General features: G+C 19.2%; 3 protein-coding genes across 3 annotated transcripts, besides 14 other annotated features; 1 reads left to right on the top strand and 2 right to left on the bottom strand. All coding sequences in view use genetic code 6, as the record gives it.

Annotated features, from left to right (window-relative positions):
* Positions 1-1,165: 1,165 nt before the first annotated feature.
* Positions 1,166-1,221: a microsatellite.
* Positions 1,222-2,231: 1,010 nt separating this feature from the next.
* On the bottom strand, positions 2,232-3,049 carry IMG5_121370 (hypothetical protein; the record flags this gene model as incomplete). The annotated part of the gene is made up of 3 exons (XM_004032430.1): positions 2,232-2,279; positions 2,408-2,655; positions 2,908-3,049. The coding sequence occupies 3 exons, from the start codon at positions 3,047-3,049 to the stop codon at positions 2,232-2,234; spliced, it is 438 nt and encodes a 145-aa protein (XP_004032478.1).
* A 559-nt stretch (positions 3,050-3,608) lies between these two features.
* Positions 3,609-3,647: a microsatellite.
* Positions 3,609-3,648: a microsatellite.
* Positions 3,649-3,679: 31 nt separating this feature from the next.
* On the bottom strand, positions 3,680-12,194 carry IMG5_121360 (phosphatidylinositol 3- and 4-kinase family protein, putative; the record flags this gene model as incomplete). Its single annotated transcript, XM_004032429.1, has 13 exons — positions 3,680-5,986; positions 6,062-7,750; positions 7,803-8,464; positions 8,535-8,660; positions 8,702-9,077; positions 9,121-9,741; positions 9,785-9,905; positions 9,968-10,883; positions 10,982-11,323; positions 11,374-11,450; positions 11,497-11,860; positions 11,927-11,981; positions 12,072-12,194. 13 exons carry the CDS (start codon positions 12,192-12,194, stop codon positions 3,680-3,682), a joined length of 7,779 nt encoding a protein of 2,592 aa, XP_004032477.1.
* Positions 5,994-6,046: a microsatellite.
* Positions 6,002-6,046: a microsatellite.
* Positions 9,724-9,771: a microsatellite.
* Positions 9,727-9,782: a microsatellite.
* Positions 12,195-13,466: 1,272 nt separating the features above from the next.
* Positions 13,467-13,510: a microsatellite.
* Positions 13,511-14,608: 1,098 nt separating this feature from the next.
* Positions 14,609-14,655: a microsatellite.
* A 115-nt stretch (positions 14,656-14,770) lies between these two features.
* Positions 14,771-14,848: a microsatellite.
* Positions 14,797-14,856: a microsatellite.
* Positions 14,800-14,857: a microsatellite.
* Positions 14,804-14,857: a microsatellite.
* A 677-nt stretch (positions 14,858-15,534) lies between these two features.
* On the top strand, positions 15,535-17,066 carry IMG5_121350 (hypothetical protein; the record flags this gene model as incomplete). The annotated part of the gene is made up of 7 exons (XM_004032428.1): positions 15,535-15,708; positions 15,747-15,849; positions 15,903-16,123; positions 16,203-16,375; positions 16,453-16,761; positions 16,810-16,926; positions 16,985-17,066. The coding sequence occupies 7 exons, from the start codon at positions 15,535-15,537 to the stop codon at positions 17,064-17,066; spliced, it is 1,179 nt and encodes a 392-aa protein (XP_004032476.1).
* Positions 16,141-16,173: a microsatellite.
* Positions 17,067-17,579: the final 513 nt, after the last annotated feature.

The following is a 17,579-nucleotide window of genomic DNA, read 5'->3' as shown; positions in this document are numbered from 1 at the left end:
ATCAACGAATTCTACTTAAATATAAAATAAAAAATTAAGTAACTAAAATAAAAATATTTATATTATTTTTTTAATTAAACAAGATCATAAAAGATAAATAAATTTAAGTAAAGAATAAACATTTAATTAAAGTTATAATAACAAAATAATTAATAGTGTTAATAAAAGTCGATTTTTTTAAAATAATACATCTAATATTTTAAATTTAAATAATACAACTTTTAATAAAATAGCAGACTATGAAAATAAAGATTAGTTTTATTGATAATATTTTATTTACAAAAAAAAAAAAATATTAATAAAATCATTTTAAAGTTTTATATAAAAATATGTAAATACTAATTTTTTTTTTTAAAAAAAAAAAATTAAATAAATATTTCATTTAACTAATTAATTTTAACTCATATATTAATCAAAATCAACAATATATAATTTAGTTCCTATTTTTATATTATTATTTAATGATTCTATCATTTCTTATATATCGGGTTTAATTTAACTTAGTTTAATCTAAGATAAAACCTATTCAAGGACAAGATAATGGAACATTTTTTAAGAAGAATTTTAATTCCATAAAGAATCTTAAAATAAAATCTAGTATTAATCACATTTAATTTATATAGAAATATTTGTTTAAATCTAAATATGAAATTATATAATTATCTTTGCCATATCATCTTATTCAGCTGTTTTTTTAAATATAATTGTAGAAGGTACATCTTCCTTTATAAAATCTTAAAAAATAACATAATTATCTTTTCCATCATTTAAATTCCTGTTTTCATTTACTCCAATTACAAAAAAATTCTAAATATCATATAGATTTGCAAATTTATCGTTTGGTTTATTTTCTCTTATATTCTTTATTTTTATTTCCGTATTAGATTATTGCATCGTATTTAGGCTTTTTTTTAGTTTTTAATAAAAACTTGGTTCTAGTATATCTTCTAATAATTCATAATCATATTCTTATAATGCAGTACAGTATTAATTAAATAAAGAAAAAATATTTTTGCTTGATAATTATTTTTCGTCTAATTTTAAAATTGTCTTTAGGTTTTAGTCTTTTAAATATTCTTAGTTTTCTATGTTTATTTCGTCAAATTTCCATGGAAAAATCAAGTTTTATAAAAATAATTTATAATCTAATATTGTATCTTGACTTTTTTATTAAGGTTTTTATATATTATATTATTAAGGTTTTTATATATTATTTTATTATATGGGAATTTAAAATTCTTTTAATTAAGGTTTTTGTATTTATTAATTGGAGTGTTATGTATATTATTATTAAATAGCCTATTTTTGAGAAAATTAAATATTTCTAGGCTAATCTTTTTACTTATTATTGGCTTTTTTTTAAGGTTGTTATTAATTTTAGGTTTCAACTTAAATTTTCCTTTATAAAAGTTAATCTTCTAGAGTTAAATTTCTATTAATAGATAGCTTTTAAACGTTTTTTTTTTTAGATGTAAAAAAATAAAGTATAGATTTTTTAATCATTTGTTTAATATTTATTTATTTTTATACTTTTATATTTTTAACAAAAAAAACAAAACAAAAACAAAAAAAACTAATAATTAAACATATAAATGCTCTTTTCATTTATCAAAATTTTTTATTGATTATTATTATTATTTATTCTCAGAATTATCAATATCAGATATCTCTTCTTAACTCATTTCTTCAGATTCCATACTTTAGCTTTAATCATAGCATTTAAAATTTGATTAAAATTCAATATTATTACTTTCAATATTTTAATCATTTTCATTTTAATTATTAGTTTTGTTAATTTGCCCTTAACTTTAAATATATTTAAGTAATTTTTAATTCTCAAATTTATTATAAACTAAACAACTAATTATAAAAAGAATCAAAAAGATAATAATTATAAAAACTGATATATAGGCAACTAAAAGTCCATTATTTTTGAAAAAAGAAATTAGTTTTATTATAATTTATAAGATAAAGCGAACCCGATTCTATTCTTTTCCAAATCAAATACCGTATAATATTTTTTCATAAAAGCATCTCCTAATAAAATAATATTTCCAATAGTATATTCATCATTTTAATCTTCCTATATAGACTAAAAATATAGTACACATTTTTTCGAAGATATCCTAAAATAGCATTTTTCTATATAATCTTCTGGTTTAAATTCTAATTTAAGTTTCTTTTCTTTATCTGCTAACCCAATATATAAAGTAGGGAATTTATCAGAACTATCACATACTATATTAACTACTTATTAATTATTATTTAATTACTCTACACTACATTATAAATTATATTAATTATTAAAAAGCTATAAAAGCTAATTTATGTCGTCAAATGGCATTATTATTTTAGTAGTTCCACTATCTAATACAACTGATTTACTTAAAAGATTTAATTTATGTACTTTTTCTTCAAATTATAAACCTATACCTGTCAAATCTATGCTCCAAAATTCCTCGCTGTTAAGATCTATGTATTTAATTTTATCTAAAGCGTATTCTTACTTGTATCCACCGATTATTAAGGCACTATTTCCTTAACAACTAGCGTCATTTAAGTATAATGAAAATATCATTTTATCTATTATTCCTTATTGCTTCATAGTCCATAAAATTGTTGTATTAAATTCGCTTGCTTTTTATCTTCCTAAGCCTTTTTTTTATTTTATTACATATATTAAATTTTTTTTATATATAAATTTAAAACCTAAAAGTCCTTGTCCTTAAATAATGTTTAAATCTTCAACATTTTCAACTAATAAAAATTAATATGAAAATCCGATTTAATCTTGTTCATTTACATATATTCTATCTTTTACACCATATCCTTATATTTTACCTATTGAGTATACTATTTCTTTTCTTAATATCTCTTTTTCATTTTAATCATTTTTTAATAATTTACATTAAGTACTTTTTTTACAATCGTATTGTTTCCATAGTTTATGAGCTTTACATTAACTACAAGATATATCCGGAATCCATAATTCAGTGGATCCAGTATCAATTATTAAATTAAAAGCATCTTTATGAGTTCCGAAATACATTTCGGTATCATAATGGATATTATGTATATTTTTCAATGGTAATTATAAGTTAGTTTGGAGATTTCGTTTACATATTTTGAAATTAAGTAGTTTGTTTTAGGTTTAAAATGTTTATATGGTAATTAAAAATAATATATAATTTTAAAAGAAAGAATTAAATATCATTTATAATTTTATATTTAAAAATAATTTAAAATTAATATAAATAAAATAAAATGTTTTTTAAAAAATAAAGAATTCTACTTGATATACTTAAAAACTATGAATTATAAAAATTTTTATTTAAATTTCTATAATCTAATACATAAAATCAACAATGGAAATTTAAATATTTATATAGACAAAATAAAAATTATAATTAAATATAAATGATAAAAATATCTGTTTTATAAACAAAAAGTAAAAAGAAAAATAAAAACAACAATAAGTATTAAAAAAGGAAAAATATTAAATTTTAAAAAAATATGAATTATGTATTATTAAAATAATAAAATAAATTATTAAAAAAATATATTTGATAATTTAATAAATATTTATAATTATATATATTTTTATATTTATAAAATAAAATAAAATAAAATAATATAAAATAAAATAATTATTATATAATATAATTTATTTTTTATTTGCTCACCAAAAAGGGCACCAACCCATATAAGCTTAGCAAATATTTTCATGAGAAGTAGCCTAATTTATTAATTTATTTACTTATTCAACATAAGACAACTATTCATTTTCTTTAAAATCTTTTCCGTTTAGTTTTTTTTTAATTCTATCCATTACTTCTAGCGCTTTTTTATTTATAATTTCTTAAGGTTGTTCTTTTTCTTCATCTTCATAATATTGTTATTCTTTTTCTTTTTTAAAAGATAAAGGAGGTTTATCTTCTGTTTTATTTTTTTAAGTTTATTTCATAGCTTTTTTAATTGCTAAGGAAGTTCCTTATTAAATAATACTTCCTAAATAATTCTATTATTGATCATTTTCAATTAAACTGTTTTTTTATTAATCCTTATCTTAGTTTTTATTTCCTTTTGTTTCAGCTATTTTATTATTTCCTTAATCATCTCCAGAAATAGCTATAAGCCTCCAATTAATTAAAGGATCGTAAACAAAAGCTTCCAAAACTGCAATTAACGATTCTTTATTTTCCCTAATCACTTTCATTACCAATTCGCATGTATTTCTATAATTTCCAACTATTCCACACGCTTCCATTGCATTTACAAGCATCCTTGTTAACCTAAAAGGGACTCTTTCTGGGAATTTTTCTCTTCTCATAGCCACTTCGAAACAATCTCCGAAATCAATATGCACAATTTTACCTGTTTATCTCTATAACATAATATTAGATGGATGTCTATCCCCTAATCCCAAAATATACCCTGCTATTGACATTGTAGCCAAAGATCTGGTATAATTAGTTCTTCTTTCTAACCAAATTTCACTATTAGGACTTTTTAACCAGAGAATTTTTTTTAAATCTTCCCCTTTAGTATTTTCTATTATATGTCTAAAAATCTCAACTTTATTTGGCAAAGGAAGTGCACTGTAATTAGTGCAAAATTAATCCATTAGAGACATTTCTGGATTTTCTCGAATATTATAAGCTTTCCTATATTCTTTTATAAGTGATTATAATGTATCACAATTATGTACCCAACCGATAATTCCTGTATTAATAGATAATGGTATTACACTATATCTAGTAATATTTAAGGCTTTTTTTTCTGTTTCAGGATTATTATGTAAAAGTCGATTAACTAAAGCGAATAATTGCATAACTCTTTCATCTTATCTAATATCTTCTCTTCCTTTTAATAAAAAATGATATTCTTTGGAATCACTACCATATATAAAAAGTTTTCTAGGGTGCATTTTGGAAAAAAGAACGTCTAGTTTAGGCTAGAAACAGCTTATTTTTATCACTGGACGCGATGGCTTATATAAACCAGGGATTGAAATTTCGCAATTTTTAGTTTCAAGTAATTTAGGGGATACATTTTCTAAATAGACGTAATCTAAACTTTCCAACTAATGATTTATTCTTTAATAAATTTTATAGTATATATCAAAAGCCTAACATAAGCAGATTTCGTTTTCTGTAGTATTGTATCTTTGAAGCCAGGCTTCGGCTTCAAAAACTTCAGCGCCGAAATTTTAGTGAAAGGAAATTTCACTTAAAGATTCAGGTTACATTGTCATCATTTCATGTAGTCCTAAAAGTACTTTTATCAAATGTTAATGAGAGTTTTTGCCTTAGAGGAATGATTCCCAGGCTTCCTTTATACCTTCATGCCATTGCTCTTTGAATAAAATTGCCGTTCTGTTTAATTCAGCAGATATTAACATAGCTTAGTTAACTAAAGTAGGCGAATGAGTCTTAATATCAGAAATTATTTGATTTGCAGCCTATTAACGGCCCTAAGTTTTAGATTTACAAGCTACCGTTAGGGGATATATAAGAGCCTGAGGATGATGATTAGCTATATGTATTAGTAGTTGATGTAGAAGTCTTTATATGTCTTTTTTTGATATGGAAATTCTTGCTATTATTTAAGGTACGACTTCTATCCAAGCACGAATGTCGATTTATTTATAGTCTTCAAGAAATTTATTATTCACTTCTTCTAGTTCACCATATTCGAATATTATACTTAATAAACGGAGGGAATCTTAGAATAAGTAAGGAGATTTATGTTCCTAGGAAGCACCTAAAGATATACTTTTCATAAAACCCTCTAAAGCATTTTTTATGTATTATTGCTTTTTTTCTTCTTGGTTTTCTCCTAAGGAATTATGGGCGATGTTTATGGCATCGAAATTTAATAAGGCGTAATGATGCCAGGTTTTATAATAATCTGCTTTAAAGTTTTTAGATGATTAGTAAAAACGTTCGATTTTTTCAATAATTTCAGGTTAACTTAAATCTTCAGCCTTTTTAATTTAAATTAATATTAATATAATAATATTATATATATATAATATTTAATATATTTTTATTTATTTTACTTTATCTCTTAACCAGTTTCCCATTTTTAAAAACATTTTTGCTGTTAGTTTTTTATCTATTTAATTTTAATTTTTTTATAAAAACTCGTCCATTCTTTCAAATGTTTATTATTCTTTTGCTGTACACATTTAATAACTACATTCTAGATTCGCGAGTACTACTTTCGGTGGATAATCAAAAAATTCAATAGCACCTGGGTCTGGATTTTATTCTTTCATTAATTCGTCAAGACTTTTTTAACAGATTTTCATTTGATTTCCTTTTAAAGCTAATCTACAAAACTTTAACCATCTGTTTTTAAAAAAATATTAATTTTATATCTATAAATATATTTCTTACGTATCCATATTATCCACTTTTGATAATAATAATTATCTTACGGATAAAATATTTTACCAAGTGTCAATATCTTTTGGATTTCCATTTAATCTGTCAATCCATACATCTTATAGTTATTTTTTCTTTTGTTCAAGGTCTTATTATAAATAAATTTTAGTCAATCCTTCTCTATTTTCTTTCTAAGCTTATTTAACTTTGTCTTCAAATTCTTTAATTTCAATAATTTCCTACATTTCAAATAATTACTATAACCTCAAAATACTATCATAAGCTCTATTATAACTTTCTAACAAAAGACCACTAACCTAACTATCTAATTTAAGAATAGATTCAGAAATATATTACCTAGCATCTTCAAATTAAGCCTTTTAAATACACAAAGCTGCATTCCAGAAATTTTTATCAGGATAATCATCATTTACTTATTCTGTATATAATTCAAGTTAATCCCATTTACCTATAAAATAAAAAAAAAAAAAAAAAAAAACTAATTTTTTTTTACCTAAATGCATTGCTGCATTAGCAGCCAAATGCATGACCTATTTTCTATTTTCCATATTTTTTTCATCTTCTGTACTTTTAATTAATTTTTCCCAATCTGAAAGTGCATTCAGACATCTCATTTTCGGCACAAAAAAATTCTATCCAACTTAATTTAATTATCTTACTCTATAATCATCCAAGGCATTTTCCCACTAGTGTAATCTTTCATACCAGCTCATATTCTAATTCATTCCCAATTAATTTTTTACAATATTAAGAAGTCCGTTAGCCGCTTCCCTCTACCCTAAATTTGTATATAAGGAAATTAAAATTTCTATTGTTTCTTCATTTGCAGTTTCGAATTCATGTTCTCGATAATAAAGTGCCTTAGCATAAGCCATACATCTTTCTGCTAAATCTCCTAAAGTTGAATTATCAATTTATAAACCATCCTTATCGTGTTGCATGAATTCGGCTAAATTAAGAATTGTTTAAAGAATATTTATTGGAATATTATCTGCGTCTTAATGTTGTGGGTTGATAGCTTTTGTGAGTTAGTTTATTATAAATTCTTTATCTTTATCTCTCAAAAAACTCCATACACAGGCAAACGATATATTATATAGTTCCGTTTGTAGCTCTTCGTATACTTCTGCTAGTTAATGACATGGGGATAATATTAAATTAGGAGATTCCTTTAGTAGTTCTACAGAAGTCTTCCTTATCCATTAATTCCAGTCTTCTTTTGATGTCAAGCTTGAAGTGTCGAATACTTTTATGAACTTCTCATTTACCATTTTTCGGTATATTCCGTTATTTGATTCAGTGGTATATGGAGGCTATCTCTATATTTATTCAACTATATTCTTATTTTAATATTTTTTTATAAATATAAATATATATATATATAATATTTACAGGATATTCATTTTCTAATTAAGAAGAAACGTCATCTAAATTTCCATTATTTAAAAATATTTCAATACAACGAGAGTATTAATTATGATGAATATTACAATTTTTAATAATTATGTTTACTTTAGGTAAATAAACTAAAAATTAATTTCTATATTTATAAATAAATACAACAATAGTGTCTAGAATTTAATTATTGGTTACTTAGTCGTTTTTTCCATCATTTAAATAATTCAATATTGAATCAACTATTAAAGATAAAAATTAAATTGTAGAAGGACAATATAAAGCTAAAGTTTTAAAAAGTTTCACAATTTCAACTTTTACTTCTGAATGCGCATTTGAATGATTTTTATTTATAAATTGACATAAAAAAGGAATTATCAAATGAAGATTAGAATCTAATAATTCGGCTAATTTCATATAAATTTTAATCATTTTTTTAGAAAAATCAACTATTTCAGCTTAATTATCGAGTTAAGGTTTATTTATTACATTATTTATTAGACGAATTATGGGCTCCATTTTATGCCTAAGATTAATTTTTTATTAATCTATTAGATTTTCTAATATTTAGAAACAAATTTTTTAATGTTTAACTTCTTTTCCATATTCCAAAAATATATTTAAAATTGGATCTATATATGCTTAATCATAATGGACTCCTTTTTTTTTATTTAAATAAATTGTAAAAAAAATATAAATATATTTTTTTGTTTTCAAAAAATAAAATACCGCAATGTTATATTATTTTCTAAATTAAATCTAATAAACTTTATCTTAAATTTTCTTAAGAAATTATTTTCGTAAATACAGGAATTATTATGTCAAGGAAATTTTTTGTTCTATTTTTAAGAACACCTAAAAATAAAAAAATTATTTTAGAAATATATTATAATTACCAATAATGCATGTAAGCGTATTTACTGTAAGATCATGATGTTAACTAAGGGAATTATCACATAGAATTTTTAATAAAGCCTTAATAGTTACTCTAGAATAATAATCTTCATCATTTAAAGAAATAACAGTAGGCGCTTAAAGTAATACTTTAATTTCTTCATCATTTTCTTGTCTATTATTAATTTTATCAATTTAAATTTAATCTCTTAATTTGGAATCTTTTTTAGCAAATATAGTACCATTTACACTGTTTTTGTTGTTCGTTTAATTTTGATTAGATTCAGCTTAAATATTTGCCAATTTTAAAAACAATTTTTTCTATTTAAAATTTTCTAAAAGTATAATATTCTCATAATATTAATGTAATTATTTTGTCTTTTTTTATTTAAATATATATATATATTTTTTTAATAAATACTAAATTATATGATCCTTGAAGTTATTTGGCGTTTTTGAATTTTTCGAAAAATTTAAATTTCTTCTTTAATTATTTACTTACAATTGAATTAACGATTTCATTATTATCCTAATTATTTATTAATTTGAACTTATTTTTTAATTTATCCACTACTTTTTTATAATAAAAATTATCTATGGCACCTAAACATCCTATTAATCTCATACATTATTATCTCATTTCTAAATTTACTTCATTTTTCATTAATCCCAATATAATTTCTAAAAAATTTGGATATTTATAATAAGGTAAGACAACAAATCCTGTACATTTTATAATATCAACAAAAGACTTTACTGCAGCTTCCCTTTTTGAAGTAGAAGATTTATCTTACATAGCCTAAAGTATTATAGGAACAACTTCATCAATATAAAGGAGCATATTTTATTCTCCTAAATTTCCTAATTGACTGAATGCTTTTAGAAGTTCAGGTATCATATTATTTGTCATATTTGGATCATTCAAAAAATTAAGCAAAATATGAGCTATCGACTCTGAATGTGATTTTACTATATCTGGGCCGTTTTTAATAAGACAAGTTAAACTACTTAATAAGTTTATCATTTATTTTTCATTTTACATCTTATTTTTTATTTTACTTTTTTTTTTTATATTAATTTTTTACTTCATCAAATGCTAATTATGATAAAAACTCAAACAAAGTTTTTTTTAAAAAAGGAACTATATCTGAAGGATTATGTTTGGAAAGTCTACAAAGAATAGTTAGTGCTAATTATTGAACATTTCTTTTTTTTTATATTTTTTTTGTTATTAAAAAAAATAAAATATTTCATATAATATTTTTTACATATTACTATCATTCACACATAAAAAAAGCTTCTTTAAATAATTAGGTTCATTTAAATATTAATCGAAATTTTCATTCAAAGAAGATAACATAGTTTATCTGATTTCATCTTCAGGGTCACTAATAGCTACACTCATGAATTTTTCGAGAATTTCATACATAATATTTTTGGAGATTTATTATTCTCTTTTTTTTTTTACATATAATAAACATCCTGCTTTTGCTGCTGCTTTTCTTATTATTTTATTATTTTTATCATCCAAATAGTCCAGGACATTATCTTTAACAAAATTAGCAAGTTCATTTTCATATTTGGAAAAGTTAAAAGTGGATAAAGTTTAAATTGCATTAGCTATTGATTTTTCATCATTTTATTTGTTTTATTCATTTATTTAATTTAAAGCTTTTAAAAAATTTTAATGTTCTTCTTTTCTCTCTTATTTTCTTGATAAAAGACTCTAAGGAATGGTATTCTTTTATTTCGAAAGAACAGTTATTATACAAAGTAAAAGCTTATATTAAATACTTTAGGTTAAGTCTATTTTTTTTTTAGTTAATTCTTTACTATTCTATTATTAATCTTTTTAAAAAAAATAAGTCTTCTATATCTGCTTTAAAAAATCAATGCTTTGAGGGTATAAACCATTAAATAATATATTATTTATCAAGCTATCTTCATCAATTATTAATTATTAATATTATGCGTTAAATACTTTCAGAATATTCTGCAAACATAAAATTCTAGAAGGTATATAAGGTTTTCTATCTATCAGATCTTATCGGATAGTCCTTGTTACTAGTTCTATATTTTTAAATACTATATTTTGTTAAGCTTCATCTAATTTAGTATAAACACCTCCATCTAAACATTAGCAAATTTTATTTAAAGTATCATAATAACTTATAGTAATGTCAACTTTTTTTAAAAATAAAATAAAAAAGGAATTATGTAATTTTATAAATTTTTTAAAAGCAAAGAATAGTATATTTTTTTGTATTTTTTTTTTATTTTACGATTATAGTTTCGACTAGTTCGGTTTTATGCTATTTTTAGAATAAGAAATTCGATAGTCTTTTAGAAAAAATTCTCAATAAAATATTATTTTTTATATTTAGATAAAATTGGTAAAGCCTCAATTACTGCTTTTTGAATTTACTCTGAAGAAGAACTTCTTTTACTTGTAACATATTCACACATATCATAAAATTATTGTGTTTAGAAAACATCAGGATTTGAATAACTTAAGATTATTTTTAATACAGAGATATTCCCAATTATAACATCATCATCTTTTTATTTTACACTTTATTAAATATCATTATAAAATGTGGTATATTCTTTTATTTGAAAATCCGCTTTTTATTATTAAAGAAAAATAAAATATAAATTATTAATTTTTTTTTACATTCTTTTAAACTAATTAATTTTATATAAACCTCAAAAAACATAAGAGCAGCTTCTCTTAATTGAATGCTTTTATTTCTTTTTTTTTATTTATTTTTTAAATATATATATATTTTTTTTTTACTTTATTAAATTCCATATATTTTCTCTGTACTTTTCTGTTTGTATTATTGATTTAAATGTTACAAAAGGAGCTTACTCGAGAAGCTCTTTTAATGCGAGTAAACCTGCATATTTCCGATTTTCTTTAAAATTCTTGTTAAAAAGCCAATCAATGGCATTAGTAATATATGTATGCAATATATTTTATATTCTAGTCCCACCTAATTTTAATAAGCGGCCATATACTTCTGCGGTTTTTTTCAAATATCGCTAATCTGCATTTTCTTGGAATTATTAAAAAACATTTGTATGAAATTTATTAACAAAATTCATATATTAATTTTCTTGTATGACATATGATATTTAATCTAATCCAAGTAATCCATCTTTTTTTTTTTTAATAAAAAAAAAGAATAAATAAAATTATATTTAATAGCTAAAAATAAAATTACTATATTTTTCTTATAAGTCAGAGCTGTTTATTATTTTTTAAAGATACTAAAATATCTTTTTTATATTAAAAAAAAAAAATAAGAACAGAAAATAAATAAATTTTGAATTTTTTTTGTTTTTTTTAAAAAATAATTTTTTTATTACTTCATCATATTAACTACTGTTTTTTAAATAATATTATTAAAGTTCTTAAGCTAGTCTTTCAGAAGTTTCATTTCTGGCTTTTTTTAGCTGGTCAAAAAGCTTTATTAATTCAGAGTTATACATTTATTTTATAATATTTAATTAAAAATATAAATAAAATTTTATTTGTTTTAATATTTTATTTTTTTTCCTTATGAAAAAAAACAAAAGATTTATTAAAAGATTTTAATATTACCAATAAATAAATGAATTTATTTTAGTTATTTATAGAAAAAAAAAAATAGTATTACTTTTATATAAAATAAAAAAGTAGATTATAATGAAATTAAACTAAATATATATTTCTACTGTTTAAAATAAATATTTTAAATATGCAATTTTTTACTTTATTAAATATGTATTTTTTTATTTGCAATAAAATATATTTATTTTTAATTTTCTTTAAATAAAATATATTTCAATAAATATAATATAAATAAATATATTATTATTATTTATCATTTTACTTTAATAATAATAAATAAAACTTCTTTATTTCATTTAATTTTTAAAAATAAAGAAAAAAAAAAAAAAATAGAATCAAAAATAAAGAAAATTATGTTTTCATAAAATCATAGTTTTGAGGAACAAACATACCCGCAATTTAAATATATGAGTTATTTAAGAAGTCTATATTCTATATTATTAATATAAACTTTAATAATATTAGTTACAGTAACTTTAGCTCATTATTTTAGTTAAATATTGTAATTTTTAAATCAAAATAACTGGTTAACATGGGTGAGTTTATCTTTAACAATTACGACATGCTTATTATCATTTATGTTCAGATAAAAGTGCAGTATGTTCCCTTTAAACGTATTTCTTCTATTAGTTTTTTCTGCTTCATTAACTATATTGTATTGTTATATTATGAACACTTATTCAAGTGAACTTGCTTTTCTAATTTTAATATCTGTATTTATGAGCTATTTTACATTATTTTGTTATGTTTTTACTTCCAAAACGGAACTTTCATTTAAAGGATCTACTCTTTTTGTTACTAGTGGGGCTTTAATTGTTTATTAAATGTTTTTAATCTTTACGAATTTAAGTTATTTGTAATTGATTTTTATTCTAATGGGTACTATTATTTGGGGATACTTCCTTGTTTATGAATCATAAACTAGGGTTTCGGAAGTAAAATTAGAAAATAGAGATTCCATTTTAAGTGCTGTTACAGTCTATTTAGATGTTTTTGTTTTGCTTTTGAAGTTAGTGGAGTTACTTAGATAGATTATAATTAAAGAAAGATCATGAAATAAGAATTTTTTTTATATAAATATGTTATTTATTTTTGTTATATATTATATTTTAAATTTTAATTATATCATATTTTTCTCATATATATTAAATTTATAAATATTTAAACTATTATATTATAATTTTTAAAGTTTATAATAGAAAATAAATATTTATTTAGCAATATATAATTGCTTTTTTAATATATATTATTTATTATCTATATTAGAGTATAATTTATAAGAGTAAAATTAATTATTAATTTTTTTTAGATTTTTCACTACTAATTGATTTTCAATGTTAAAGTTTTATATTTTGTTTTTATTTTTATAATGTTTTATTTCAATAAGAAATATTATTTAAATTATTTATTGTTAATTTTAATAGTTTTATATATTGCGAAAAATAAACTCTTTAATTTTTATATAAGACTTTTTAATGTTAAAAAAAATTATCCTATATAATTTAGAATTAAAATTTCAAGAATTTTTTATTGTTTTGCTTTAATAAAATTTTCCTTTAAAAAAAATAAACTAAAAAATAAAAATAGAAAATTATAGACAAATTAAAAAAAATATAAATATATTAGAAAATATTGAATTTTAATTTTAAGATTTAAACAATAATAATATTATTAATAAAATACTAAAACATATTTTGGATTTAAATAAAAAAAAAAATTAAAATTATTATATTTAGAATTAAGTTTTATAAAAATATTATTTAAAATCATTTTTTTTTTGATTTTGTTTGAAAATTTAGAAAGTTATCAAAAAATGGTTCTTTATAAATATATATGTATATTTTTAAAAATAAAAACAAATATTTAAAAAAAAAAATATTATAAGAAAAGACTTATTATTTTAAATAGAAAAATAATGATATATTTTTTTTATATAATATATTATATTCATTATTATAAAAATCTATTATAATAATTAATACAATAAATTTCAATATTATTATTATTATTAGTTTATGCATTTTCAAATAATTATTAAAAGAAAATATTATCAAATTATAAAAATGTTATAATAAAATATTTTTGTTAATATATATTATTGATTAAAATCTCATTTTATGTATATATTAAATAAAATATAAAATATTTAAAGCTAAAGAAATATATCTTTATTATATTTAAATTAAAAAAAATAAAAGTAAAAATAAATGCATATTAATATATTATATCTTTATATATAAATTATTTAATATTATTATTTATTTAGAAAAATATATTATATTATAAATAAAAATTAAAAAACTGTATAAAATTTTTATTTAAAAAATGGATAAATTTTTAAGAATAAATATATTTATATATTTATTAAGCTATAAGTAACATAGATTATTAACAAAATTTAAAATAAAATAGTATAATCTTATTTTAAATAAATTAATTTAAATTATAAAAAAAGATATATATATATAAATATATACATAAATATATATATTTATATATTTATATATATATTTATTTATATATTTATTTATATTTATTTATTCGCCTTTATTTTATAATAAAAGGCGGTTTTAATAGTATATGATTTTTTTTAAAAAAATAATTAATAATTTTTTTTTTTTTTTTTTTATAATATATATTAATTATATCAAATATATAATAATATTTTATTTTCTAAAATTTAATAATTTTTTTTCTATTTTTTTTTAAAAAAAATTATACTTTATAAAATTATTAATTTATTAAAAACAATTAATATACAAATTTCAACATTAATATTTCAACTAAAAAAAAAAATACAAATAATAGCAAAAAAAAAAATGGGATCAAAAATATTTCATCAAATAAAAAATAAAAAAACTGATAGAATTTAAAATAATAATTTAAAATGTCCTAAAATGTTCATTATAATTTGTTTAAACTTAAACATACTAATAAGTTATTAATAATAAATAAAATAAAATTTTTAAAAAATTAAAAAAGGTACATGCTCATATAGCTATATGCATATAACAAAGATATAACAGTAATATTATAAATGAAGAATCTAAAACAAATATCGATAATACCATAAAAGATAATTAAAATAACATTGAGTATTATTGGAATAAAACACCTTTAGTAAACCTAAAAATTAACCAAAATATACACAAAATAAGATATATATGGGAAAAAAAATAATTTGACTTATCAAAAATAAACTATAATAAAGTACTTTAGATGACTCCATAAGAAATATAAAATTAATCTTTTGAGTATAAAAATATATGGTTTCGAAATTAATGCGAATAATTAAGAATTCCTTGGACATATGGGAGTGATTGGATATTTATAAGTTCAAATAATGTTTTATTTGATAGTGTTGTTAACATATAATATTGTGATTTAAGAAGAGTAATTTTTTTATATATTTATTTTTAAAATCTAAATAGGAGATTAAAATTTAATTCTCAAATGATATTGTTTAAGATGCAGGAGGATTATTAAGGGAATGGGTACATTTATGCACAAGAGATATTTTTGATAAAAAAATAGGTATTTTATTTTTGAATAATATAAACAATATTCTAATTTAAATAAATATAAAGAAATGTTTGTTAAGACCGATACTTAAAATTTGGCTTATAGAATAAATTCTAATATTGAATATATTGAATATTTTATTGAACTTTTTGGATTATTAGGTAAAATTGTAGGGAAATCTTTATTTGAAAGAATTCCAATAAAAGCTTGCTTTGATAGAACTATTATAAATTATATTTTGGGTAAAAATAATTTAATTAGTGATATATATTATTATGATGAAAAAGTAATTTTTTTTTTTTAATTATAATTTATATTATTATAATATTTATTATTTTTATTTTTTTTGGTTTGAAAAAATAAAGCTTTATAACTCTTATATTTATTTGGTTAATAATACTTTAAAGCCAGACGATTATATAGGAAATTTTACAATAGAAAAATAAATAAATGGTAAAATCTAAAAATTCGAACTAATCGAGAATGGAGAAAATATAGAAATAAATAATGAAAATAAATTGTTTTTTATTGAGAAATAGTAAATATTAAATATATAATATATATAAAAATTGTAAAATCATTTATTTTATATTTATTATTAATTTAATAAAAAAGAATTTAATATTTATGTGTTGAATTTATTAAGCCTTTTTTAGAATCTATGTGTTAGGAAATTTATAAGGTTATTCCTTTTGAAATACTAAGTATTTTCTAAAGTCATGAATTAGAAATGATTTTAAATGGAATAACCTTTATTAATTTAGATGATTGGAAAAATAATACTGAATATAAAGGAAATTACAGTAGTGAACATCAAGTTGTAAAATGGTTTTGGTAAATTTTAAGTGAACTTAATTAATAATAGCTTTCTAGATTTTTATAATTTTGTACAGGTTGTTCATAAACTCCTATTGAAGGATTTAAGTAAATTTATTATTTATTAATTTTTAAGTTTTTTAATTTTATTTTCAGAAAATTAGAATCCAATAGAGGAGATTATTAAAAGTTTGTAATTTAATAAGTTGAATATGATATAAAATATCCATATCCGAAGTCTCATACATGCTTTAATCGTTTAGAATTACCTATGTATTAATATTAATATATAATATATGGATTAAATTATTATTTATTAATTAAATATAAGGTATTAATCATTAGAAGATATGAGAAATAACATTCAATTAATTTTACAAAGTGATTTCGAAGGATTATTTGGAATGGAATGACTAATTAAATAAAATAAAATAAAATAATTTAACTTTTTAATTTGAAATAATAAAATTAAATAATTTAAAAAAAATACGAAAATTATATATAGATTAATATTTATAAATTAGAATTTTTACTACTATATATAAAGAATATTTATTTAGGTAAAATAAAAATAAATTACTTTACATTTTAAAAAGTTAAAAATTATATAATAAAAAATTTTTTTGTTAATATAATAAATTAAAATATATAAAAAAAATAAAAAAAAATAATTTTATATAAAGAAAAATTTTATTAAATTAAAAAAAATAGTTTTATAATATAATTAAAATACATATATTTAAATAAAATGAAATAAGATATTATTTATAGTTTAATTTTAAAAAAAATAATTAAATAAAATGAAGTATATGTGTTTTTAGAATTTTCGAATATAAAAAAAAATTAAATTATACATAAAAAGATAAAATTAAAAAATGTTAAAAAAATGTAAAATAAATAAGTATATATATATATATATATATATA

Source organism: Ichthyophthirius multifiliis (assembly GCF_000220395.1).
Source record: "Ichthyophthirius multifiliis unplaced genomic scaffold scaff_1120509250968, whole genome shotgun sequence".
In the NCBI taxonomy this organism is placed as follows: domain Eukaryota; phylum Ciliophora; class Oligohymenophorea; order Hymenostomatida; genus Ichthyophthirius; species Ichthyophthirius multifiliis.
Note: the sequence above shows the minus strand (reverse complement) of the source record. Positions and strands in the feature narration are given on the sequence as shown.